The sequence below is a fragment of the Ranitomeya variabilis genome, chromosome 7 (genome assembly GCF_051348905.1).
Source record: "Ranitomeya variabilis isolate aRanVar5 chromosome 7, aRanVar5.hap1, whole genome shotgun sequence".
In the NCBI taxonomy this organism is placed as follows: domain Eukaryota; kingdom Metazoa; phylum Chordata; class Amphibia; order Anura; family Dendrobatidae; genus Ranitomeya; species Ranitomeya variabilis.
Genome location: NC_135238.1, coordinates 141,092,725 through 141,119,077, shown reverse-complemented (window position 1 = coordinate 141,119,077; position 26,353 = coordinate 141,092,725). Strand labels below are relative to the sequence as shown.

The following is a 26,353-nucleotide window of genomic DNA, read 5'->3' as shown; positions in this document are numbered from 1 at the left end:
AATGGCATGGAGAACATTTCACGGGTAGAGGGTACAATGGATTAAATGAAATTATTGATGCAAGCATAACACTATCTGTAAAATGCTGTTGAAAAGAGGAATACTTTTACACATGGATAATGTTTAGGGATGAGCGAATAGCTTCTTATAACTCCTTATCTGAATAGCTATAGCACTTACCGAATAGCTGCATCGGGAACCCGGATTCCTGGAGCGCTCCCGATAATCAGCTGTTCACCATTACAGCTGCATATGTTACGGTTGTGTGACAGTCACAACACATGCATGGAAAGCCTGTTTTTTGGGCTTTCCATACATGAAGACAGAAATACGCTGGACCTGGTCTTCTGCCGACTCTGCTTTGTATATTTACTAACTTCCTTTTTCCGCTCTCTGACCACAATCTTCTTTTGTTCTCTGTCAAAAACTGTTACCCAACTGAGCCCTACTTTCCAAACTTACAAGAATATAGGTGCCATTAACACTGAGAAACTTATGAAGAAATAACAGTCATCATTGGCCCCAATCTCCTCCCTCTCATGTCCTGCCTCTGCACTGAAACATTATAATGAAACGCTGCAAAGTGCTCTCGATGAAGCTGCAGTTCCTACATTTAGAACTCCTCGTCACAGATGGCGACAACCCTGGCACACACTGCATATACATTTTCTCCAGAGATGCTCTATGTGTGCCGAATGTCTATGGAGAAAATCCAATCTTGCCTAAGAGTTCATCCATTATAAGTTTATGCTTAAAACATATGTAGCGCCCCCACTGCCGCAGGGCCGAGGGGTACCCGGTACCGGGCCTCTGAGTCTCTGTTCTGGGGTTGTCACGGTGGCTAGACCCGGTCCGTGTCCCTGCTGAGGGGCGTACAATAAAGGTGGAGGGAATGGTGATGATGTTATGGGGGGTGTGGTGCAGGTCGCAGTAAATAACGAGGACACCAGGTTGCAGTCTCTTTACCTCTTTACTGTAGGCTTCAGGATCCTCAATCTGGAATACGGTTAACCGGGCTGCGCAAGCCTGGCCGGTCCGATGGCACCTCCAGAGTTCCCTTTGCAGGTGGAAATCTGTGCCTACCTTCTAGCGCTTGTGTGTTGTGGTCCTCCCCTGCTGTGCTCACGGGATAGTCCCCACAACTGTTGTGTCTGTTTCTCGTGTTCCCTCACAACTCGATTCTGATGTTCTTCCACGTCCCCCAGATCTTATGGTTATGACGCACCCGTATGACGGGGAGGCTCGGAGCTCTTCCGGGACTCTAGCGTTGCCCCACTCCTGTTGTTACCCCCCCTGTGTCTTTCTGGGTCAATTGGATGAGACAGCCCGCCTATAACTGACTGTCCTGCCGTAGGTTTGAAGTTTGGCCTGGAGCTCTATACTTCCTCGGCGTTCCGGCCACCGGTTATGCGCCTCAATAGGATGTTGCCTCGTCTTACAGCACGACTCCTACTGGTATTCTCCTTGTTGCGTTGATCTCGTTTCTCACTCAGCACAATGAACCTCGCTTCTTATCCTTTCTTGGGGTACCGCCGCTATATCGTGCAGGCGCGGTCCCGTAACGTTCTTCTCTGTTTGATAGGCCTCTGTCAGGATCCCACCCTTGACAGGGACCCCTCTGAATCTTCCCCCTACAACACCCTCTGCCACAAGGTGTTGCCTGGTTCCAACCCAGTCAGCTTCTTTCTAACTTTCTGCCTAACCCCCAGTTTTACCAGATTGTGAGGAGTGACCTAATACATAGAACCCTTAGCTCCCCCTGGAGGCCAGACTGTGAAGTGTATTGGTGTCTGTGATACCTGGTCAGAAGAGCTCCTTCAGTGCCATCAGACGTACCATAGCCCCCCTTAGTGGCGGAGCTCCAGTACTGCAACGACCAGGACTCTGGGGCGCTGCACATACAACTCCGCCTTTTACCTCTCCAAACATGCCTGCTTCACCACCCTTATCATTGTACTATTCAACAATCCTAAACTACTCTTTGACACTGTTCACTCTCTTCTCAAACCAAGAGCCCAAGCCCCCACCACCGACCTCAACACTGATGATCTGGGCAATTATTTCAAATGAAAAATGTACCATATCCGACAGGAAATTTTCTCCCAATCCCCTAATATCATGCAGTGTTCCTACTCCCGCACTAATTTTTGCTCATGTTCAGTTTTTGAACCAGTCATGGAAGCAGTGACCAGGTTTCTTGCATGTTCTTGCCCTACTACCTGCAACAGTGACCCTATTCACTCAAATATCCTTCAGTCCCTTTACCCGGGTGTTACCACTCATCTAATGAAAATATTTAATCTCTCTCATCTGGTATATTTGCCTCCTGATTTAAACACGTCTGCATACATTGATTACTTTAAAAAACATCTCTCGACTAGAACTGTGCTGCTAAGTACAGACATGTCTCCAATCTTCCCTTGATCTCTACTTTCCTGGAACTCTTGGCCCACTCCTGTCTAATCCACTGTCTCTCAGATAACTCTCTTCTTGACCCTTTACAATCTGGTTTCCGCTCTGTACACTCTACTGAAACTACCCTTACTAAAGTCTCTAATGATCTACTAACAGCTAAATCTAATGGTTACTACCGCTACACCAATGCCTCTACTCTGTGCAGTCGCTGCACTGGTTGCCCATTCACTGCAGAGTTCAATATAAACTTATCACCCACACTCACAAAGTGCTCCATGATTCAGCACAACCCTACATCTGCTCCCTCATCTCAGTCTACCACCCTACCCGAGCCCTTTGTTCCCCTAATGACTTAATACTAAAATCCTCTATAATCCGAGCCTCCCACTCATGGCTCCAAGACTTCTCAGGTGCTGCGCTAATTCTTTGGAATGCACTACCCAGGACAATTCGATTAATTCCCTATACCTAAAGTTTTAAGCTTGGTCTAAAAACACATTTCTTTAGACTGGCCTTTAGTCCCACCTCACTTTTCTAATTATCGCCATTTTGCCTATACAAATTTTTCTTCAAATTCAGAACCCTCGTAGCATCTGTTCACAGCCTCCATGCACTTAATAGCCCTCTGTGTCCATCTGTATTATGGCTCGATATTACAATATAAGCACTTTTTACCATTTACCTTTCATGTCTCCCCTATTTCCTCATTTATTGTAAGCTTGTGAGCAGGGCCCTTTCTCCTTATAAGATCTGACTCGTGTTATTCTGTAACATCTTTATTGTCTGTACAAGTCCTCTCTAACATTAAGTGCTGCAGAATAAGTTGGTCCTATAAAATTATTATTATTATTATTATTATTATTATTATTATTATCATCATCATCATCATCATCATCATCCTACTAGAATAGCTAAACTTTATATGGTGTTACTCAGAATTACTTTTAGTGAGTTCAGCTGTGCGCTGACTACTATTTAACATGTGATTGGCTAATTAATGACACAACCACATCCCCAATTATGAGGGTGTTTACTCTTATGAAATTACATTATTTTAGTGTTCATATTTGTATTCCCTTCCCCTCCCCTCTAAATGATTTGTTTCTCCATGGATTTTTACAGAATTGGAGTGACATTAAAGGTGGAAAAAGTTCTGAAATAATTTTTCTTGGTATAAACTTTTTACATTATATAAAAGTGGTATTTTAACAGTGTTGTGCAGACTTTTTGTATATGTTGTCTGACACATACTGTACCTCAAATGGAAAGTTGTACAGGCATGCCCATGGCTCCGTGTAGTAATGTGCAGTGATACTTGTAAATAGTTTTTAATGAAATTATGATTTGTTAATAGAGATAACACTCAAGTAAGAATTCTACTACATATCTGCTACCAGGGAACACTAAATTGTGCAACGTCAGGTCACACTGACCTAAGGTGGCTATTTACTTAACATTAGTGGCTACCAAACTTACCAAGCATCTAATGGCCATGAGGGTGTCCTCCCTTTCCCTTGACAGCAAATGGAAAAAAAAAGGCTCAAGCTGTTGAATTTCAGCATGCTCAATCCTTTTGCTATGAGGGGAGATAAGATGCCGGTAAAGGTGTCCTATCCTCGTTGCCCCACTCAAGAACGTTAAACACTGTGAGACTATGAGATTAGTTAATATTAAACGAAATATAGAATATAGAAGAAAATATTTGTGTTTCTATATCAAGTTAATTTAGATTTTCTCTTCAGTCCCATTGCCACAGGTTTTTAATATCCAGCCCCTATTCGTGCAGTCTGCCATAACAAATATTTGTAACAGATCGGCTTGTTCTAAAGAATTCGCTAAATTCAAGCGCGGTACAGTAATAGGATGCTACCATTACAGTAAGTCAGTTCTTGAAATTTGTTCACTCAGAAATATTCACAATCAACTGCAAGTCATTAGTCATATTATTGAAAAGTGACTGCACATAGAAACCAGAGCAAATCCGCTAGAAAGTGGCAGACCACCTAAAGTTATAGTTCAGGAGTGCAGAGGTGCACGATGGATAAAAGACTTCACTGCTCTTCTGACTCAATAATTATAGATCTCCAAACCTCCCTGGTATTATCATCAGCACAAGAAATATGCGTTGGGAACTTCATGGCAGAAGAGTTAGGTGCAAGGCACCAAGCCAAGCATTGGATGGAGTGGTGTAAAGCTTGGTGCAACTGGACTCTGGAGCAGTTGAAATATGTTCTGTAGAGTAATGAATTGCCCTTCTCTGTCTGGTACTTTGATGGATTAATCTGGTTTGGGCTAATGTGTGGAGAATATTATCTATCGGACTGAATTCATTGTGCCTATTGTAACACTTGATGGAGAATAATGATATGAGTTGTTTTTGAGGATTTGATCTAGGTGCTAAAGTTCAGCATATCAGGACATTTGGATAACTGTATGCTTCAAACTTTGTGGGAACAAATTAAGGGAAGCCCTTTTCCGTTCTAGATTGACTGTGCTCTAGTACACAAAGCAGTGACAATAAGGGCTTGATTGGGTAAGTTTGGTGTTGGAGAACTTCACTGGCCTGCAGAGCACCCTCCTCTCAACCCCAATGAACATGTTAGGGATGAACTAGAATGGAGATTACAAGCAAGGCACACTTGTACAGCATCAGAGTCTGACCTCGAAAATGCTTTTTTCAATGAATGGTCAAAAATTGCCACAGACAGTCCAAAATTATATGGAAAGCTTTTCCATGATATTGAAAACTTTTATAGATGCAAAACTTCACATTAATGCTTGTGTTTAGAAAATCATGTCATAACAGTTTCTGTAGTTGTCCCACTGCTTTTGTCCATATAGTGTTTGTATATGGGATGGAGGGTTTGCTGACAACTATTTAAAGTGTACAATCATACAGTCCTGTTGCAGAAGATCTGATAGTTTAAAGGTGTTGTCCACTACTCAAACAACCCCTTCTGAATTCCTATAGAATTCCTATACTCCTCTCTGGTGCCAGCACCGTTTTTACTATCCATGTGGTTTTCTGTTGACTTTCCCTGGGTCATCCGTGTGTACGCAGGTACCATCCGTTTGACATGTACTGGAATAGAATGCAGAATAGAAATTACCGATTTTTAGGTGTTAAAGATCTACAAAGACAGATGATAGATAAATAGATATATGTGTAATATAAAATTAGCACCTTAAGTTTGTAGCTTACTGTCTATGTATTAAATTAATAAATAGCTAAAAAAAATGCCCCCTCCCCATTTTTGTTAACCAGCAAACGGAAAGCAGACAGCTGTGAACTGATATTACTGGTTATTGGGCTCTTCACAACCTAATAACACCAGCCCACAGCCATCCCAGAATTAGATGCACCACTTCTGGCTCTTTTCCTCGGGTCTTCCTGATTGCTCTGGTGCGTTGGTAATCAGAGTAATGGGGCTTGAGGTTGATGTCAGCTGCCTATTGTCCAAAAACACTGCTAACATCAAGCCCTGGTGTTAGTCATGGAGATGTGGCTATTAGACACCCCATTACTAACCAGTAATAAAAAAAACACAAAAAAAGTATTTATTTGAATAAACACTCCATGATACTTTCCCTGTTTCATCAATGTATTATTAAATAAAAAGTAATCACATGCAGGTCCGAAGTAGTCAAGGAAAGCTGACATAGTCCACAAATGGAAGCCTGAAAAAACATAAAAAAGAGAAATAATAACAAGACACTGTCCCTCCTTCACCAATTTGTTATAAAAACGTTTCTACACAGGTCCAATGTAGTCCATCTCTTCCAACGACATTCCCCAATGGATCACCCTGGGCTCCATGAGATCTGGTTACTGTGAAGAACAGTGATTTCAGTAACGATACTGCTCTTCACAGTCGCTGGGTCTCAGTGATTGTGGCATGAGTCAAATTCATAGAACAATGTGGGAAGCGCTGGACTACGTCAGACCTGCATGGGTACTTTTTTTATTATAAATGGGTGAAAAAGGGCTAGTGTCTCATTATTTCTCTCTTCTTTACCTTTTCATGTTTCTATTTCCATTTGTGTAGGATTTTTTAAAATTTGTGAACCAGGTAAATAGTTGGGGAATGTTTTTTAAATAAAGTATTTTTGTGTGTGTGTTTTTTTTTTCTTTTTTTTATTATGGATTAGTAATTGGGGTGTGTCATAGACACCTCTCCTTTACTAACATCAGGGCCTGGTGTGTTCTTGGACAATTCACAGCTGACTTAAAGTTCAAGCCCCACTATCCCAATAGACAAAATGCAAGGGCATTTGGGAAGAGCCGAGGAAAAGCGCCAGAATTGGCACATCTAATATGATTAGCCACTTCTGGGGTGGCTGCGGGCTAGTATTTTAGGCTGGTAAGGTCCCAAAAACCATTGATCCTCCCAGCCTGATAATATCAGTTGTCTGCTTTACCTTTGCTGGTTACAAAAAAATGTGAGGGACCGTATTTCTTTTTTTTTCTTCATTTATTTATTAGGTTAATCCATGTACATCCATGTACAGAAAACTACACACGCAAGACACTAACCATATCTCAAGGAAATCTATCTATCTACCTACCTACTGTATCTATCTATCTGTCATCTATTTTCCTCATATCTAACTATCTTTCTCTGTCTTTGCACATCTTTAAGACATAAAAATCTTTCATTTCCATTCTGCATACTATTCCAATACGTGTCACATGGACGGCACACGATGTTAAACGGATGGCAAACAGATGTTACACTTATGTCATCTGTGTGCATGTGTGTGGCATGTATTGTCATCTGTACTGCTGAGAAAAACAGACAAGTATGGACATACGGTACATGTGAGAACACAGACGTGCACAGACCCATAGATTATAATATGTGTGCTTGTGCACATGTCTCTGGTACGTATGAAAACTGACACCACACGTACCGGAAACACGACTTATGGACTCCTATGAACGCCAGCTGGCTTTTTTCACAGGACTGTTGTCATTATGGAACAGAGGTCTTCAACAGACCCCTGGCTTTCACAATAATTCATCAGTGCACCGCAATCGCATTGTAAATGACACTGGCACAGATTCAGTGACATTTAGTAGGTTAGCAGACACAGGTGGAGCTCCTCTCCATGAGCCATCATCTGCTCACAAATATGTTGACTCAAGAACTGGATAAAAGCCAGAGAGCTGGCATATGACGTTCCTCCTAACATCCTAAGGCTTCTTTTAGATGGCCATATTTGACAGTATACATAAAGACTACAATGCCTAAACTGACTAAATATACATACATGTATGTATGTATATATATATATATATATATATATATATATATATATATATATATATATATATATATATATATATATATATATATATATATACACTCACTGGCCACTTTATTAGGTACACCTGTCCAACTTCTTGTTAACACTTCATTTCCAATCAGCCAATCACATGGCGGCAACTCAGTGCATTTAGGCATGTAGACATGGTCAAGACAATCTCCCCTGCAGTTCAAACCGAGCATCAGTATGGGGAAGAAAGGTGATTTGAGTGCCTTTGAACGTGGCATGGTTGTTGGTGCCAGAAGGGCTGGTCTGAGTATTTCAGAAACTGCTGATCTACTGGGATTTTCACGCACAACCATCTCTAGGGTTTACAGAGAATGGTCCGAAAAAGAAAAAAAATCCAGTGAGCGGCAGTTCTGTGGGCGGAAATGCCTTGTTGATGCCAGAGGTCAGAGGAGAATGGGCAGACTGGTTCGAGCTGATAGAAAGGCAACAGTGACTCAAATCGCCACCCGTTACAACCAAGGTAGGCCTAAGAGCATCTCTGAACGCACAGTGCGTCGAACTTTGAGGCAGATGGGCTACAGCAGCAGAAGACCACACCGGGTACCACTCCTTTCAGCTAAGAACAGGAAACTGAGGCTACAATTTGCACAAGCTCATCGAAATTGGACAGTAGAAGATTGGAAAAACGTTGCTTGGTCTGATGAGTCTCGATTTCTGCTGCGACATTCGGATGGTAGGGTCAGAATTTGGCGTAAACAACATGAAATCTTTGGGATGTGGTGGAACGGGAGATTCGCATCAGGGATGTGCAGCCGACAAATCTGCGGCAACTGTGTGATGCCATCATGTCAATATGGACCAAAATCTCTGAGGAATGCTTCCAGCACCTTGTTGAATCTATGCCACGAAGAATTGAGGCAGTTCTGAAGGCAAAAGGGGGTCCAACCTGTTACTAGCATGGTGTACCTAATAAAGTGGCCAGTGAGTGTATATATATATATATATATATATATATATATATACAGTCATGGACAAAAATTTTGAGAATTACACAAATATTAATTTTTCCAAAGTCTACTGCTTCATTTTTTCTAATGGCAATTTGCATATACTCCTGAATGTCAGAGTGATCAGCTTAGCAGCAATTACTGTACTTGCAAAGTCAATATTTGCCCAGAAAATGAACTTTAACCCCCAAAACACATTTCAACATCATTGCAGTCCTGCCTTAAAAGGAGCTGCTAACATCATTTTAGTGATTGATCCATTAACACAGGTGTGGGTGTTGATGAGGACAAGGCTAGCGATCAATCAGTCATGGTTAAGTAAGAATGACATCACTGGACACTTTAAAAGGAGGCTGGTGCTTGGTATCATTGTTTATCTTCAGTTAACCATGGTTATCTCTAAAGAAACACGTGCAGCCATCATTGCACTGCACAAAAATGGCCTAACAGGGAAGAGTATCGCAGCTACAAAGATTGCACCTCAGTCAACAATCTATCGCATCATCAAGAACTTCAAGGAGAGAGCTTCCATTGTTGTCAAAAAGGCTCCAGGGCGCCCAAGAAAGACCAGCAAGCGCCAGGACCGTATCTTAAAACTGTTTCAGCTGTGGGATCGGACTCCCAGCAGTGCCGAGCTTGCTCAGGAATGGCAGCAGGCTGGTGTGAGTGCTTCTGCACACACTGTGAGGCGGAGACTCTTTGAGCAAGGCCTGGTTTCAAGGAGGGCAGCAAAGAAGCCACTTCTCTCCAGAAAAAACATCAGGGACAGACTGATATTCTGCAAAAAGGTACAGGGAGTGGACTGCTGAGGACTGGGGCAAAGTCATTTTCTCTGATGAATCCCCTTTTCGATTGTTTGGGACATCTGGAGAACAGCTTATTCGGAGAAGAAGAGGTGAGCGCTACCACCAGTCTTGTCTCATGCCAACTGTAAAGCATCCTGAAACCATTCATGTGTGGGGTTTCTTCTCAGCCAAGGGAATCGGCTCACTCGGTCTTGCCTAAAAACACAGCCATGAATAAAGAATGGTACCAGAATGTCCTCCAAGAGCAACTTCTCCCAACCGTCCAAGAGCAGTTTGGCGCCCAACAATGCCTTTTCCAGCATGATGGAGCACCTTGCCATAAAGCAAAGGTGATAACTAAATGGTTCATGGAACAAAACATAGAGATTTTGGGTCCATGGCCTGGAAACTCCCCAGATCTTAATCCCATTGAGAACTTGTGGTCAATCATCAAGAGACGGGTGGACAAACAAAAACCAACAAATTCTGGCAAAATGCAAGCATTGATAATGCAAGAATGGACTGCTATCAGTCAGGATTTGGTCCAGAAGTTGATTGAGAGCATGCCAGGGAGAATTGCAGAGGTCTTGAAGAAGAAGGGTCAACACTGCAAATATTGACTTGCTGCATTAACTCATTCTAACTGTCAATATAACCTATTGGTACTCATAATATGATTGCAATTATATTTCTGTATGTGATATAAACATCAGACAAACACTCATAAAAACCAGAGGGCAGCAGATCATGTGAAAATATAATTTTGGTGTCATTCTCAAAACTTTTGGCCATGACTGTACAGTACAGATCAAAAGTTTGGACACACCTTCTCATTTAAAGATTTTTCTGTATTTTCATGACTTAAAATTGTACATTCACACTGAAGGCATCAAAACTATGAATTAAGGCTACGTTCACATTTGCGTTGTGCGCCGCAGCGTCGGCGCCGCAGCGCACAACGCAAACGAAAACGCGGCAAAACGCACGCTAAAACGCTGCGTTTTGCGCCGCATGCGTCGTTTTTGGCCGAAAGTTGGACGCAAAAAAATGCAACTTGATGCGTTTCTTGCGTCCAACGCTTGCGGCCATGCGGCGCAAAACGCAGCACAACGCATGTCCATGCGCCCCCATGTTAAATATAGGGGCGCATGACGCATGCGGCGCCGCTGCGGCGCCCGACGCTGCGGCGCTGACCGCAAATGTGAACGTAGCCTAACACATGTGGAATTATATATTTAACAAAACAGTGTGAAACAACTGAAATTATGTTTTATATTCTAGGTTCTTCAAAGTAGCCACTGTTATGGACCTGGTGGTTAGGTGCACCAGGAATGACCTGATAGTTAAACACGGAATCAGGACGAGCTCTGGGGAAATGGGAACTCTGCTGACCGCAAACCCTACTCCTATCAACACAACTAGAAATAGCCGTGGAGCGTGCCTGACTCTGCCTAGACGCCTCTTCACAGCCTAAGAGCTAACTACCCCTGAAGAAATTAAACAAAGCCTCACTTGCCTCAGAGAAATTTCCCCAAAGGTAAAAGCAGCCCCCCACAAGTATTGACTGTGAGATAAGAGGAAATCACAAACACAGGATGAAATAGGCTTTAGCAAAGAGAGGCCAGTCTAACTAAACAGATTGAGGATAGGAAAGGGATCTTTGCGGTCAGCACAAAAAGCTACAAAAACCACGCAGAGTGTGCAAAAAATACCCCCGCACCGACTCACGATGCGGTGGTGCCACTCTGCACCCCCAGAGCTTCCAGCTAGCCAGGTAGTTTCATGATAGCAAGCTGGACTAGAACTTAGCAAGAAAAACCATATGTAACAAATGAACAAGCAGGAACTTAGCTTGTGCTGGAGTAGACAGGTCCTCAGAAAGATCCAGGAGAGATCTGAACCAGTACTAGAACATTGACAGCTGGCATGGAGTAACGAACTGAGTGGAGTTAAATAGAGAATCCAGCCTAGCCCTAAACTAGGGCAGCTGGAGAAGGAATCTCAGAACCAGCAGCTCCACTCACAGCCACCAGAGGGAGTCCACGGGCAGAACTCACCGAAGTACCATTCATGACCACAGGAGGGAGTTCGAGAATGGAATTCACAACAGTACCCCCCCCCCTTGAGGACGGGTCACCGAACCCTCACCAGAGCCCCCAGGCCGATCAGGACGAGCCAAATGAAAGGCACGAACAAAATCGGCAGCATGGACATCAGAGGCAACAACCCAGGAATTATCCACCTGACCATAACCCTTCCATTTGACCAAGTACTGAAGTTTTCGTCTCGAAATACGAGAATCCAAAATCTTCTCCACCACATACTCCAACTCCCCCTTGACCAACACCGGAGCAGGAGGATCAACGGAGGGAACCATAGGCACCACATATCTCTGCAGCAATGACCTATGGAACACATTATGGATGGCAAAAGAAGCAGGAAGGGCCAAACGAAATGATACAGGATTAATAATTTCAGAAATCTTATAAGGACCAATGAAACGAGGCTTAAACTTAGGAGAAGAAACCTTCATAGGAACATAACGAGATGATAACCAAACCAAATCCCCAACACGAAGTCGGGGACCAACACGGCGACGGCGGTTAGCGGAACGTTGAGCCTTCTCTTGTTACAAGGTCAAATTGTCCACCACATGAGTCCAAATTTGTTGCAACCTGTCCACCACAGAATCCACACCAGGACAGTCCGAAGGCTCAACCTGCCCTGAAGAAAAACGAGGATGAAAACCAGAATTACAAAAAAAAAGGCAAAACCAAAGTAGCCGAACTGGCCCGATTATTAAGGGCGAACTCAGCTAATGGCAAGAAGGTCACCCAATCATCCTGATCTGCAGAAACAAAGCATCTCAGATAAGTTTCCAAAGTCTGATTGGTTCGTTCGGTTTGGCCATTTGTCTGAGGATGGAAAGCCGAAGAAAAAGACAAATCAATGCCCATCTTAGCACAAAAGGACCGCCAAAACCTTGAAACAAACTGGGAACCTCTGTCAGACACGATGTTCTCCGGAATGCCATGTAAACGAACCACATGTTGGAAAAATAATGGAACCAAATCAGAGGAAGAAGGCAATTTAGGCAAGGGTACCAAATGGACCATTTTAGAGAAGCGATCGCAAACCACCCAGATGACCGACATCCTTTGAGAAACAGGAAGATCTGAAATAAAATCCATGGAAACATGCGTCCAAGGCCTTTTCGGGACCGGCAAGGGCAAAAGTAACCCACTGGCACGAGAACAGCAGGGCTTAGCCCGAGCACAAGTCCCACAAAACTGCACAAAAGAACGCACATCCCGCGACAAGGAAGGCCACCAAAAGGACCTAGCCACCAAATCTCTGGTACCAAAAATCCCAGGATGACCAGCCAACACCGAACAATGAACCTCAGAGATAACTCTATTAGTCCATCTATCAGGGACAAACAGTTTCTCCGCTGGACAACGATCAGGTCTATCAGCCTGGAACTCCTGCAGCGCCCGCCGCAAATCAGGGGAGATGGCAGACAGAACTACCCCCTCTCTGAGAATACCAGCCGGCTCAGGAACCCCAGGAGAATCAGGCAGAACACTCCTTGAAAGGGCATCAGCCTTCACATTCTTAGAACCCGGAAGGTACGAAACCACAAAATTGAAACGGGAGAAAAACAGCGACCAACGAGCCTGTCTAGGATTCAACCGCTTGGCAGACTCGAGATAAGTCAGATTCTTGTGATCTGTCAAGACCACCACGTGATGCTTGGCTCCTTCAAGCCAATGTCGCCACTCCTCGAATGCCCACTTCATAGCCAACAACTCCCGATTGCCAACATCATAATTACGCTCAGCAGGCGAAAACTTTCTCGAAAAGAAAGTGCATGGCTTCATTATAGAGCAATCAGAACTTCTCTGAGACAAAACAGCCCCTGCTCCAATTTCAGAAGCATCAACCTCGACCTGAAAAGGGAGCGAAACATCTGGCTGACACAACACAGGAGCCGAAGAGAAACGACGTTTCAACTCCTGAAAAGCCTCAACGGCCGCAGAGGACCAATTCACCACATCAGCACCCTTCTTGGTCAAATCAGTCAACGGTTTAACAACACTATAAAAATTAGGGATGAAGCGACAGTAAAAATTGGCAAAGCCCAGAAATTTCTGAAGGCTTTTCACAGATGTAGGCCGAGTCCAATCATAAATAGCTTGGACTTTAACAGGATCCATCTCGATAGTAGAAGGGGAAAAAATGAAGCCCAAAAAGGAAACCTTCTGAACTCCAAAGAGACACTTAGATCCCTTCACAAACAAGGAATTAGCACGAAGGACCTGGAACACCATTCTGACCTGCTTCACATGGGACTCCCAATCATCCGAAAAGACCAAAATATCATCCAAATATACGATCATGAATCTATCCAGATACTTTCGGAAGATGTCATGCATAAAGGACTGAAACACAGAGGGAGCATTAGAAAGGCCGAATGGCATCACCAGGTACTCAAAATGGCCCTCGGGTGTATTAAATGCTGTTTTCCATTCATCGCCCTGTTTAATATGCACGAGATTATACGCCCCTCGAAGGTCTATCTTGGTGAACCAACTAGCCCCCTTAATCCGAGCAAATAAATCAGACAGTAGAGGCAAAGGGTACTGAAATTTGACCGTGATTTTATTAAGAATGCGGTAATCTATACAAGGTCTCAGAGAACCATCCTTCTTGGCCACAAAAAAGAACCCTGCTCCCAATGGTGACGATGACGGGCGAATATGCCCTTTCTCCAAGGACTCCTTTATATAACTCCGCATAGCGGCGTGTTCTGGCACAGACAAATTGAAAAGTCGTCCCTTAGGGAACTTGCTACCAGGAATCAAATTAATAGCACAATCACAATCCCTATGAGGAGGTAGGGTACTAGACTTGGGCTCATCAAATACATCCCGGTAATCCGACAAAAACTCAGGGACTTCAGAAGGAGTGGAGGAAGAAATTGACAATAATGAAACATCCCCATGTACCCCTTGACAACCCCAACTGGACACCGACATTGATTTCCAATCCAATACTGGATTATGGACCTGCAGCCATGGCAAACCCAACACGACCACATCATGCAGATTATGCAACACCAAAAAGCGAATATCCTCCTGATGCGCAGGAGCCATGCACATGGTCAACTGGGTCCAGTACTGAGGCTTATTCTTGGCCAAAGGCATAGCATCAATTCCCCTCAAAGGAATGGGATGCTGCAAGGGCTCCAAGAAAAAACCACAGCGCCTGGCAAACTCTAAGTCCATCAAATTCAGGGCAGCGCCCGAATCCACAAATGCCATAACAGAATAGGATGACAAAGAGCAAATCAGAGTAATGGACAGAAGAAATTTAGGCTGTACAGTACCAATGGTGACGGACCTAGCGAACCGCTTAGTGCGCTTAGGACAATCAGAGATAGCATGAGTGGAGTCACCACAGTAAAAACACAGCCCATTCTGACGTCTATGTTCTTGCCGTTCAGCTCTGGTCAAAGTCCTATCACATTGCATAGGCTCAGGCCTCTGCTCAGAGGATACCGCCAAATGGTGCACAGTTTTGCGCTCACGTAAGCGCCGATCGATCTGTATGGCCAAGGACATTGATTCATTCAGACCAGCAGGCGTGGGGAACCCCACCATAACATCCTTAAGGGCTTCAGAAAGACCCTTTCTGAAAATTGCTGCCAGGGCACACTCATTCCACTGAGTAAGCACAGACCACTTTCTGAACTTCTGGCAATATACCTCCGCTTCATCCTGACCCTGACACAAAGCCAGCAACATTTTCTCTGCCTGATCCACAGAATTTGGTTCATCATAAAGCAAACCCAGCGCCACAAAAAAGGCATCTACATTACGCAATGCAGGATCTCCTGGCGCCAGGGCGAATGCCCAGTCTTGAGGGTCGCCACGCAACATAGAAATAATGATTCTTACTTGCTGAATAGGGTCACCAGAAGAGCGGGGTTTCAGAGCAAGAAACAGTTTACAATTGTTTTTGAAATTCTGAAATTTAGATCTATCCCCAGAAAACAAATCAGGAATTGGAATTCTAGGCTCCAACATAGGATTCTGAACTACATAATCTTGAATGTTTTGTACCCTTGCAGCGAGTTGATCTACACTAGAGGACAGACCTTTAATGTCCATATCCACACCTAAGTTCTGAACCACCCAGAGTTTAAGGGGAAAAGAAAGGCAAAACACACTGCAGAGAAAAAAAAAATGGTCTCAGAACTTCTCTTTTCCCTCTATTGAGATGCATTAACACTTTGTGGGCCAGCTGTACTGTTATGGACCTGGTGGTTAGGTGCACCAGGAATGACCTGATAGTTAAACACAGAATCAGGACGAGCTCTGGGGAAATGGGAACTCTGCTGACCGCAAACCCTACTCCTATCAACACAACTAGAAATAGCCGTGGAGCGTGCCTGACTCTGCCTAGACGCCTCTTCACAGCCTAAGAGCTAACTACCCCTAAAGAAAGGAAACAAAGCCTCACTTGCCTCAGAGAAATTTCCCCAAAGGTAAAAGCAGCCCCCCACAAGTATTGACTGTGAGATAAGAGGAAATCACAAACACAGGATGAAATAGGCTTTAGCAAAGAGAGGCCAGTCTAACTAAACAGATTGAGGATAGGAAAGGGATCTTTGTGGTCAGCACAAAAAGCTACAAAAAAAAACACGCAGAGTGTGCAAAAAATACCCCCGCACCGACTCACGATGCGGTGGTGCCACTCTGCACCCCCAGAGCTTCCAGCTAGCCAGGTAGTTTCATGATAGCAAGCTGGACTAGAACTTAGCAAGAAAAACCATATGTAACAAATGAACAAGCAGGAACTTAGCTTGTGCTGGAGTAGACAGGTCCTCAGAAAGATCCAGGAGAGATCTGAACCAGTACTAGAACATTGACAGCTGGCATGGAGTAACGATCTGAGTGGAGTTAAATAGAGAATCCAGCCTAGCCCTAAACGAGGGCAGCTGGAGAAGGAATTTCAGAACCAGCAGCTCCACTCACAGCCACCAGAGGGAGTCCACGGGCAGAACTCACCGAAGTACCATTCATGACCACAGGAGGGAGTTCGAGAACGGAATTCACAACAAGCCACCTTTTGCTTTGATGACTGCTTTGCACACTCTTGGCATTCTCTTGATGAGCTTCAAGAGGTAGTCACCGGGAATGGTCTTCCAACAATCTTGAAGGAGTTCCCAGAGATGCTTAGCACTTGTTGTCCCTTTTGCCTTCACTCTGCGGTCCAGCTCACCCCAAACCATCTCGATTGGGTCCAGGTCTGGTGACTGTGGAGGTCAGGTCATCTGGCGTAGCACCCCTTCACTCTCCTACGTGGTCAAATAGCCCTTACACAGCCTGGAGGTGTGTTTGGGGTCATTGTCCTGTTGAAAAATAAATGATGTTGCAACTAAACGCAAACCAGATGGAATAGCATGCCGCTGCAAGATGCTGTGGTAGCCATGCTGGTTCAGTATGCCCTCAATTTTGAATAAATCCCCAACAGTGTCACCAGCAAAGCATCCCCACACCATCACACCTCCTCCTCCATGCTTCACGGTGGGAACCAGGCATGTAGAGTCCATCCGTTCAGCTTTTCTGAGTCACACAAAGACACAGTGGTTGGAACCAAAGATCTCAAATTTGGTCTCATCAGACCAAAGCACAGATTTCCACGGGTCTAATGTCCATTCCTTGTGTTCTTTAGCCCAAACAAGTCTCTTCTGCTTGTTGCCTGTCCTTAGCAGTGGTTTCCTAGCAGCTATTTTACCATGAAGGCCTGCTGCACAAAGTCTCCTCTTAACAGTTGTTGTAGAGATGTGTCTGCTGCTAGAACTCTGTGTGGCAATGACCTGGTCTCTAATCTGAGCTGCTGTTAATTTGCGATTTCTGAGGCTGGTGACTTTGATAAACTTATCCTCAGAAGCAGAGGTGACTCTTGGTCTTTCTTTCCTGGGGCGGTCCTCAGGTGAGCCAGTTTTTTTGTAGCACTTGATGGTTTTTGCCACTGCACTTGGGGACACTTTCAAAGTTTGCCCAATTTTTCAGACTGACTGACCTTCATTTCTTAAAGTAATGATGACCATTCGTTTTTCTTTACTTAGCTGCTTTTTTCTTCCCATAATACAAATTCTAACAGTCTATTCAGTAGGACTATCAGCTGTGTATCCACCAGGCTTCTGCTCAACACAACTGATGGTCCCAACCCAATTTATAAGGCAAGAAATCCCACTTATTAAACCTGACAGGGCACACCTGTGAAGTGAAAACCATTTCCGGTGACTACCTCTTGAAGCTCATCAAGAGAATGCCAAGGGTGTGCAAAGCAGTCATCAAAGCAAAAGGTGGCTACTTTGAAGAACCTAGAATATAAGACATAATTTCAGTTGTTTCACACTTTTTTGTTAAGTATATAATTCCACATGTGTTGATTCATAGTATTGATGCCTTCAGTGTGAATGTACAATTTTCATAGCCATGAAAATACAGAAAAATCTTTAAATGAGAAGGTGCGTCCAAACTTTCGGTCTGTACTGTGTATATATATATATATATATATATATATATATATATATATATATATATATATATATATATATATATATATATATATATATATATATATATATATATATATATATATATATATGTGTGTGTGTATATATATATATGTGTGTGTGTGTATATATATATATATATATATATATATATATATATATATATATATATATATATATATATATATATATATATGTATATACATATAAATTGTGGGCCATTTATATGGATGCACCTAAATAAAAGGTGAACGGTTGGTGATATCAACTTCCTGTTTGTGGCACATTAGTATATGGGAGGGGGAAACTTTTCAAGATGGATGGTGACCATGGCGGCCATTTTAAAGTTGGCCATTTTGGATCCAACTTCATTTTTTCCAATGGGAAGAGGGTCATGTGACACATAAAACTTATTGAGAATTTCACAAGAAAAACAATGGTGTGCTTGCTTTTAACGTAACTTTATTCTTTCATGAGTTATTTACAAGTTTCTCTTTGTTTACAGCCATTGACATGTCGCAGAGGTTAAAGGGACTCTGTCACCTGAATTTGGAGGGAACAATTTTCAGTCATATGGGCGGGGTTTTCGGGTGTTTGATTCACCCTTTCCTTACCCGCTGGCTGCATGCTGGCTGCAATATTGGATTGAAGTTCATTCTCTGTCCTCCGTAGTACACGCCTGCGCAAGACAATCTTGCCTTATGCAGGCGTGTACTATGGAGGACAGAGAATGAACTTCAATCCAATATTGCAGCCAGCATGCAGCCAGCGGGTAAGGAAAGGGTGAATCAAACACCCGAAAACCCCGCCCATATGACTGCAAATTGTTCCCTCCAAATTCAGGTGACAGAGTCCCTTTAACACGTGAGGAGTGGATAGAAATAGTGTTGATGTCTGGTGAACGCACTATCCGTTTCTTTGCAGCAGATTTCAATGCAAGACACCCTACGCAAGGAAACTATCACTATCCCCATGTTATTTAGGTGTATCTATATAAGTGGCCCACCCAAAAAAGTTTGCCTCATCACTGAACTTTTTTTTTTTTGTTCTTACATATGCCAGAATGGAAACCGTACCTGCGGATCTGCAAAAAGAATTGGCATGCTGCGGAAATTAAACCGCTGTGATTCCGCGCAGAATTTTCTTAGCATGTGCACAGCGTTTTTGCATTTCCTATTCATTAACATTGTGTGCACTACGGATGTGCACTCTGCACTGAGGAAATGCATCAAAATCTGCAACGTGTGCACATACCCTTACAGTGTATTAACGAGGTATTCAGACAGGGAAACATCTAATGAGGTGCTCTTCTAGCCTCCTGACCCCTGCAGCCAGTCACAGGCTGTAGCGGTTTTGTAACGTCCAAATAGAGCAGACACCGTTTCTGGAGTCAGAACAGCCTACGCTGGATCCATGGGGTGCTGGGGGAGGGGGGAAATGTTTCTGTTAATTATTTTTAATCAATCTTTGCCTAATAAAAAAAAAATACTGTCGGGCAGCCCCTTTAAACCTCTAAGTGTTCTTTATGAGTGAGAGATACTATACAGAACACAACCGGCCTTACATTTGCAGATTGTGACGCTCTGTATAGTATCTTCTGTTGGCTTCACTATGTACAGTACAGTGTGGGAATTACCATATCACATAGATATTGTTCCACCCTGGACCTTTCCTTCCTTTTGCCCCTGCTTTCATTGCTCATCCTATAGTTACTTTTGTTTTCATTTTTTTCATACTTTTAGTTGAGGTTAAAAAAGTGCTTATACTGCTTAATATTAGCCTAGTATTAAATTTACTTAATAGCCTTTGAGAAGTGCATGGTGAGATTGGTCTACTTTTCCTCTGATTACAGATGCATAAATTAACCAATGACATTATCCCCAAATGGCACAGGCTTTCATGTGATACCTTTTAAGATTTAGTTATGCAGAAAGTGACAACTAGACCTTATAAATAATGAAGTGAGATAATATGACCTGGAAGTCATAAAACAGACACACATCCTCAGTGCTATAATTTGCACAAAAAGACTATAATCACCGGAGGCTAGCTTTAAGCATTTACCTTAACTGGTGATCTGTTCATCTCCAGGCATAAATTAGCTTTTGAAACATTTTACCCCACACCCCTCCCCATTTTTTAGCATGGTGTGAAATTTTAATAATCCATGTGCTCTTATCTAGTTTCTTTTTTTAAATGTTTAAGGTTATTATGGTGCAAAAATGTCACTAGATAACAAGTTTCTGAAGACACGTATGGCTGCCTGAGAGGTTACAGCTCTTGTGCAAAAAAAGACTAATTAAAAGGTTAAACCTTATTATTGCAAATCATTGCACACACTCAGATTTTATATCAGTTTCCACAAGCTGTGATTTTGATCCGTAGTTATTTAGAGGTCAGCTTTATTATTTTATTTATTTTTAAATTTAGAACAATCCAATTCTCTAATATGCATGAGTTTAAAATACTATTCACGTAGCCCTCACAATAAGGCCGGCGTCACACTCAGCGTAGGGAAATACGGTCCGTTTTTTACAGTCGTAATACGCAGAAATGATCCCAAAACAGTGATCCGAATGTCATCCGTAGGCAGGGTGTGGCTGCGTATTTTACGCATGTCATCCTCCGTATGGCATCCGTACTTCGTTTTTTTCTCGCAACCTTGCAAAATGGACATATAATGGATCTGTGGGCTCAAATATTCGTAAAAACATATATACAGTCTATATATATATTTATATATCAATCAGCGACGGGCACAGCATGGCGACGATGATGTCATAATGGAAATTCTGCGTCTCTGGTTGGTCGAGGCCGCCAGGCCTCGACCAATCAGCGACGGGCACAGTATCAACGTAGATGTCATAATGGTTGCCATGGCGACAATGATGTCATAAAGGTTGCCTCGACCAATCAGCGACGGGCACAGTCTGCCGCGAATTCTGGAATCATCATTGTCCATATACTACAGGGACATGCATATTCTAGAATACCCGATGCGTTAGAGTCGGGCCACAATCTAGTATATATATATATATATATATATATATATATATATATATATATATATATATATATATATATATATATATAACATACAGAGCTAGATAGCATAAAAGACGGTAATTCAATAATTCAATTGCCGGCTTTTGTTATCTCCTTATCAAACCCGACAGGATATGAGACTTGGTTTACATACAGTAAAGCATTTCATATCCCGGTTTTTTTGCATATTCCTCACTAATAATGTTAGTAGAGTCTGTGTGCAAAATTTGGGGGCTCTAGCTGTTAAAACAAAGGGTTAAATGACGGAAAAACTGGCGTGGGCTCCTGCACAATTTTCTCCGCCAGAGTGGGAAAGCCAGTGACTGAGGGCAGATATTAATAGCCTAGAGAGGGACCATGGTTATTGCCCCCCCAGCTAAAAACATCTGCCCCAGCCACCCCAGAAAAGGCACATCTGTAAGATGTGCCTATTCTGGCACTTAGCCTCTCTCTTCCCACTCCCCTGTAGCGGTGGGATATGGGGTAATAAAGGGTTAATGTCACCTTGCCATTGCCGCTCAGAAAAAATTCAGAACAGTTAGTGCTCTCTAACAAACTTATCTTGTACATTGGAAATCATTTTTCAATGTCATTTTTTAAAGTATTTTTCCAGTGAAAAAAAATGGTAGACCCCACTTTAAGACATCCCCAAAAAAAATGATTTCACACTTTTAATACACACTTAAAAGATTTATTTCTGCAGAATTTATAGAAGTATGTAAGTTTAGTCTTCGAGGAAGTGTCCTTAAGTTTTGTTGTTTTTAGTTGAACCATTTTGAAAAATCGCGAATGTTACATCTCAATATCACTTTGCTAAAAAGAAGCAAGTTGACTCTTGAGAATAAAAACACCATCCATCAGCAATATTAGGTATATGAATGTCATAGAATTGGGTCCACTTTTCAGGACCATGTGTAATAAATTGGAGAGCCTCTACCAACAGCAGCTCTAGTTTATGTGGACTTAGTCCATCTAATTGAATGGCAGCCATATAATAATAAATCCCCCCTGCTGCATCTGGTCATTTGGAGCTTCCCCAAAAATAATAGTTGTTTACCAGAGTTTTGTAAAATCTGATCCATCAGCTGATCAGTTAATTTCTGGCCGCCTGCATAGGAAGGTTGTCATGTTGAGTGAACTCCTTTATAGGGTGCTGTTAATCCTGCATAAAAATATACACACTGGAAAAAGTGTTTCTGTCACTGTTTCTAATGTGGTATGTGGTAAATATAGCACAATTCTATTTTTACTTATTTATTTATTTTCACAGGAACTTGAATATTAGGAGGCACTTCCTTCTCATTACTTATGTTTAGCCCCCGTAAAGTAAAAACACCTATCTTCGCGTCCTGTGCCGGTGCCGTTCCAACGGTCGGCACTCATGTTCCCAGGGCTCACGTGAGGTTGTTACTTCACATGAGCCCTACGACCAGTCAGTGCTGGCATCACTGTCCTCACCATTGAATGTATAAGAGGAAATGCGCGGCCAGCTTCTTATGTCTGAAAGCGGGGACAGTGACACCGGTGCTTATTGAGGCGCAGGGCTTGTGTGACGTTGCAACCTCATGTAAGCTCTGACACCGCTGTAACTGTGCTGGCACGGGAGATGAGTATAGGTGTTTTTATTTTAGCAGGGCCAAATATGGAAAATGAGAAGAGGTTGTCCTAGCAGAGGACAAACACTTTAAGAACAATATTTTTCAGTCATTCCGTGTATTGTGTTTCATACTCTGCATAGTTTAGAAAAAGACTTTGCGTCTAAGCCTAGTATGGTGACTCTTTATTGAAATAGCCTGCTGATAGCAGTAATTTATTGTCTGTAATGACAGAGAAGTAAAGAGAAGGTAACAGCTCTATTCAAATTTGTGATTAATTAGACTAAACAAGGGGCAAGAAATTAAAAGCTGACAAGTGAGTGGGTAAATAATTAGTCCCAGGTATGTTTTTCAGTCACTGCTGGAGCTTTCAAAGTCACTGCTATAAATGTGCTTTTCTAATTTTCTCATCAGAAGTGGCAAAACTAATGTTGCATTAGGCTCCTGCTAACAGCCGGCTTCATTCCTTGACTTTCTTTAATTCTTTGTTTTGCTGATATAAAAGTATAACTTGGACGGGTTTGTGTGCAGCAAATGGTTTTTCAGCATTAACAGCTTTTGTGTTTCATTTTTTAGTCAATAAAATTACATTGAGGCATTAAAGCAGCTCTGGACCTAAATATAGGCAGAAATCTTTCTCGGTGCTGAGCTTGGAAGCACTTCCTCACTCTTGTTGGATGCTTGTCAAAATAAGTTCCTGGAACAATAAGCGCTTGTTGGCCGATCTCTAGTTTCCTCTATCTATCTTGTGTTAGAGCAGCTGGGTTTTCACACAAGGTCTTTAAGTAATGTTACATATTGTTGAAGGACATATCAGTTAAATTCTTTATTTAAATTTTTAGGTTTGGAAAAAAGAATAAAGATGACAAAGGAGGAAAAATGGATCAAAAAGGAAGCTTGAGACCTGGCACGGTGAGAGAGGAGGATCAGGAAGTTGATAAAATGAGAGAGGAACGCGAGAGGTAAGATTGAGGGCACAAGACCGTATGTGAGCGAGTGCTTCTTATGGGCTAGAATTAATCTTCCTTATTACAGTAGCTTTTCTTAGGTAAGCCAATGACATTCAAGTCACCAGCAATTAAAAAGTTTTTTTTTCTTTAATTTAAACTGTTTTGAATTAAAGGAGATGTCTGGCCTCAGAACAAAAGTGGGCAGTCATGCTATGGAACTTCAGGGTGTCAAATTGTGACTGGGCGGTGTGCATGTAGTCACATTTCCCCCCGTATCCCAAGTGCAAGCGGTTGGTCACTTGACCCCAGATACGTGATTTGCATAGTTGCTGTCTTCTGACAACTACTCTCATCTAATTTCACATGACCGTAGATGTGGACACATAACCACCTGCTCGCACACACGGTCACAATTCTGCTATACATAGATTGACAGCAGACTTTTGGTCTGAGCTCAGATAACCCATGTGAATAGTTTATCTAGAAACAATGAATTGACTAGAAAAGTTATTACATAATTTTTTATGTAGATCCTATGTCCACTCGCATTGCCTGTTACTCCCCTCCTTTGTCCTTGTATAGGAGATATGAGCACTCTGTAAATCATGGTTTTTGTACATTATCAAGGCCTCCATGAGAACAACACAAGATCTGTGGTTTCAGCCCCTATTCTCGAAGGGTATATTCACCTGGTCCATTCATATCATGATTTGCTGCAATTTTGTGAAAATCGTGGCAAATTCTGCAATATTCCTTTACAGCGTGAATACACCCAGATCATAATCAGATGAGTCAGACAAAGAGATCTTTCAGCATGTCAGAAAGCATCATTAGGGTGGTTTTAAACACTGCATTTCTTGCAAAAATGTGTTTTTGAGATGTTTAATGTTTTTGAGATAAAACTGGCAATTGGTACGCAAACAGCTACAGAATTCACTATAATTCTGCCACCTGTAAACTCCCTATTATCGCTCTGTTAAAATGGGGAGGTTTCTTATCAATACTAGATGACAAACCAATTATAGACGTTATTAGATTTCTAGAACCAAAAATACACACTGTGCCTAAAGTAGGTTACTGTATATGTACAGTGGTATTGAATAATACAACTTACCGCAATAAAAAAGCCCTCATATCACCATTTCGATGGAAGAATCTAGCAGTATAATAATGGCAGCAATAATGGCATGATCTGCTATTTATCTAATATCAATTGTGGCTGTTCCCAAGGAAATTATACATTTGGCAAATTGATTTTTCATGTTCCATTTTCTTCACATATTTCTCAGAGATGAGCTGAAGTTTCTAGCAGCTGCTCTGTATTCCACATTCATACATATTAGTATGCATATTTAGCTGTATTCAGTGATATTTTATTTCTTTATCCAACATTATATATGTACAGCAATACAGTTTCACTAGTATAGTTTCATAGAATAGACATTAGGCAGCAAAGACCTGACTGTGCTTGAATGATAGGCCTAGGTCTGGACTGTCATGGTAGTAAGGAATGATAGGATTAGGTCTGGACTGTCATGGTAGTAAGGAGTGATAATACTAGGTCTGGACTGTCATGGTATTAAATCTGGACTGTCATGGTAGTAAGGAATGATAGGCTTAGGTCTGGACTGTCATTGTAGTAAGGAATGATAGGCCTAGGTCTGGACTGTCATGGTAGTAAGGAATGATAGGATTAGGTCTGGACTGTCATGGTAGTAAGGATTGATAGGCCTAGGTCTGGACTGTCATGGTAGTAAGGAGTGATAGGACTAGGTCTGGACTGTCATGGTAGTAAGGAGTGATAGGACTAGGTCTGGACTGTCATGGTAGTAAGGAATGATAGGACTAGGTCTGGACTGTCTTGGTAGTAAGGAATGGTAGGACTAAGTCTGGACTGTTATGGTAATATGGTTTGATAGGATTAGGTCTGAACTGTCATGGTAATATGGCATGATAGGACTAGACTGGGTCTGGACTGTCATTCTAATAAGGAATGAAAGGACTAGGTCTGGAATGTCATGGTAATAAGGAATGATAGGACCAGGTCTGGATTGTCTTTGTAGTAAGAAATGATAGGTCTGGGTATGGACTGTCATGGTAATAACACAAGCAATGAGTCATTCCCTTTAGTTCTACATTTTTCCCTATGTGATATGCCTTTATGTAGTCAGCTATATACATTAAAATGTGTTAATCAACATGTATACACCAGAATAAAAATCATTCCTGTTAAACCATGTTCCTAAAGGTATTGTATTTGACTCCTGGATCTGCTTCACATTCTAAGTTTCTCAAGAATATCAGCGGTACACAAAAGGCCAAGTTGCTAATAAAAACTTATGGTCAAGTAGATTAATTGATTTTTAAACACGCAGAGATAGCGGGGTGGATTGGCCACACTTTTAAAGACTCTATTTCTGCATCAAGTTCATACTAAAATCAATAATGTCATTTTCGATAGAATGCACAAAAGAAATGTAAAATGCATTGGATATAACACTTAATAACCTGTAGCTGTGCTTGTTTTGCACTATAAATTTACTAACTATTGCTGTATTTTGGACTAGTGGATTTAATAGCTTAAACTCTAGAATTCACAACTCTTAGGATAAAATATATTCCAAGATGAATCACTGCCAGCCTTAAAGGGAGTGCATAGTATAATTCCAAATAGCTCTATGGGTTGTAA

General features: G+C 42.2%; 1 protein-coding gene across 8 annotated transcripts in view; it reads left to right on the top strand.

Annotated features, from left to right (window-relative positions):
- PARD3B (par-3 family cell polarity regulator beta) overlaps positions 1 to 26,353 on the top strand; it is a 2,038,921-nt gene that overhangs the window by 999,800 nt on the left and 1,012,768 nt on the right. For all 8 annotated transcript variants that reach the window (XM_077271962.1, XM_077271960.1, XM_077271958.1 and 5 more), the window contains one exon: positions 23,557 to 23,676. In XM_077271962.1, the coding sequence (XP_077128077.1) occupies positions 23,557 to 23,676 (120 nt within the window). The remainder of the gene's footprint in view (positions 1 to 23,556; positions 23,677 to 26,353) is intronic.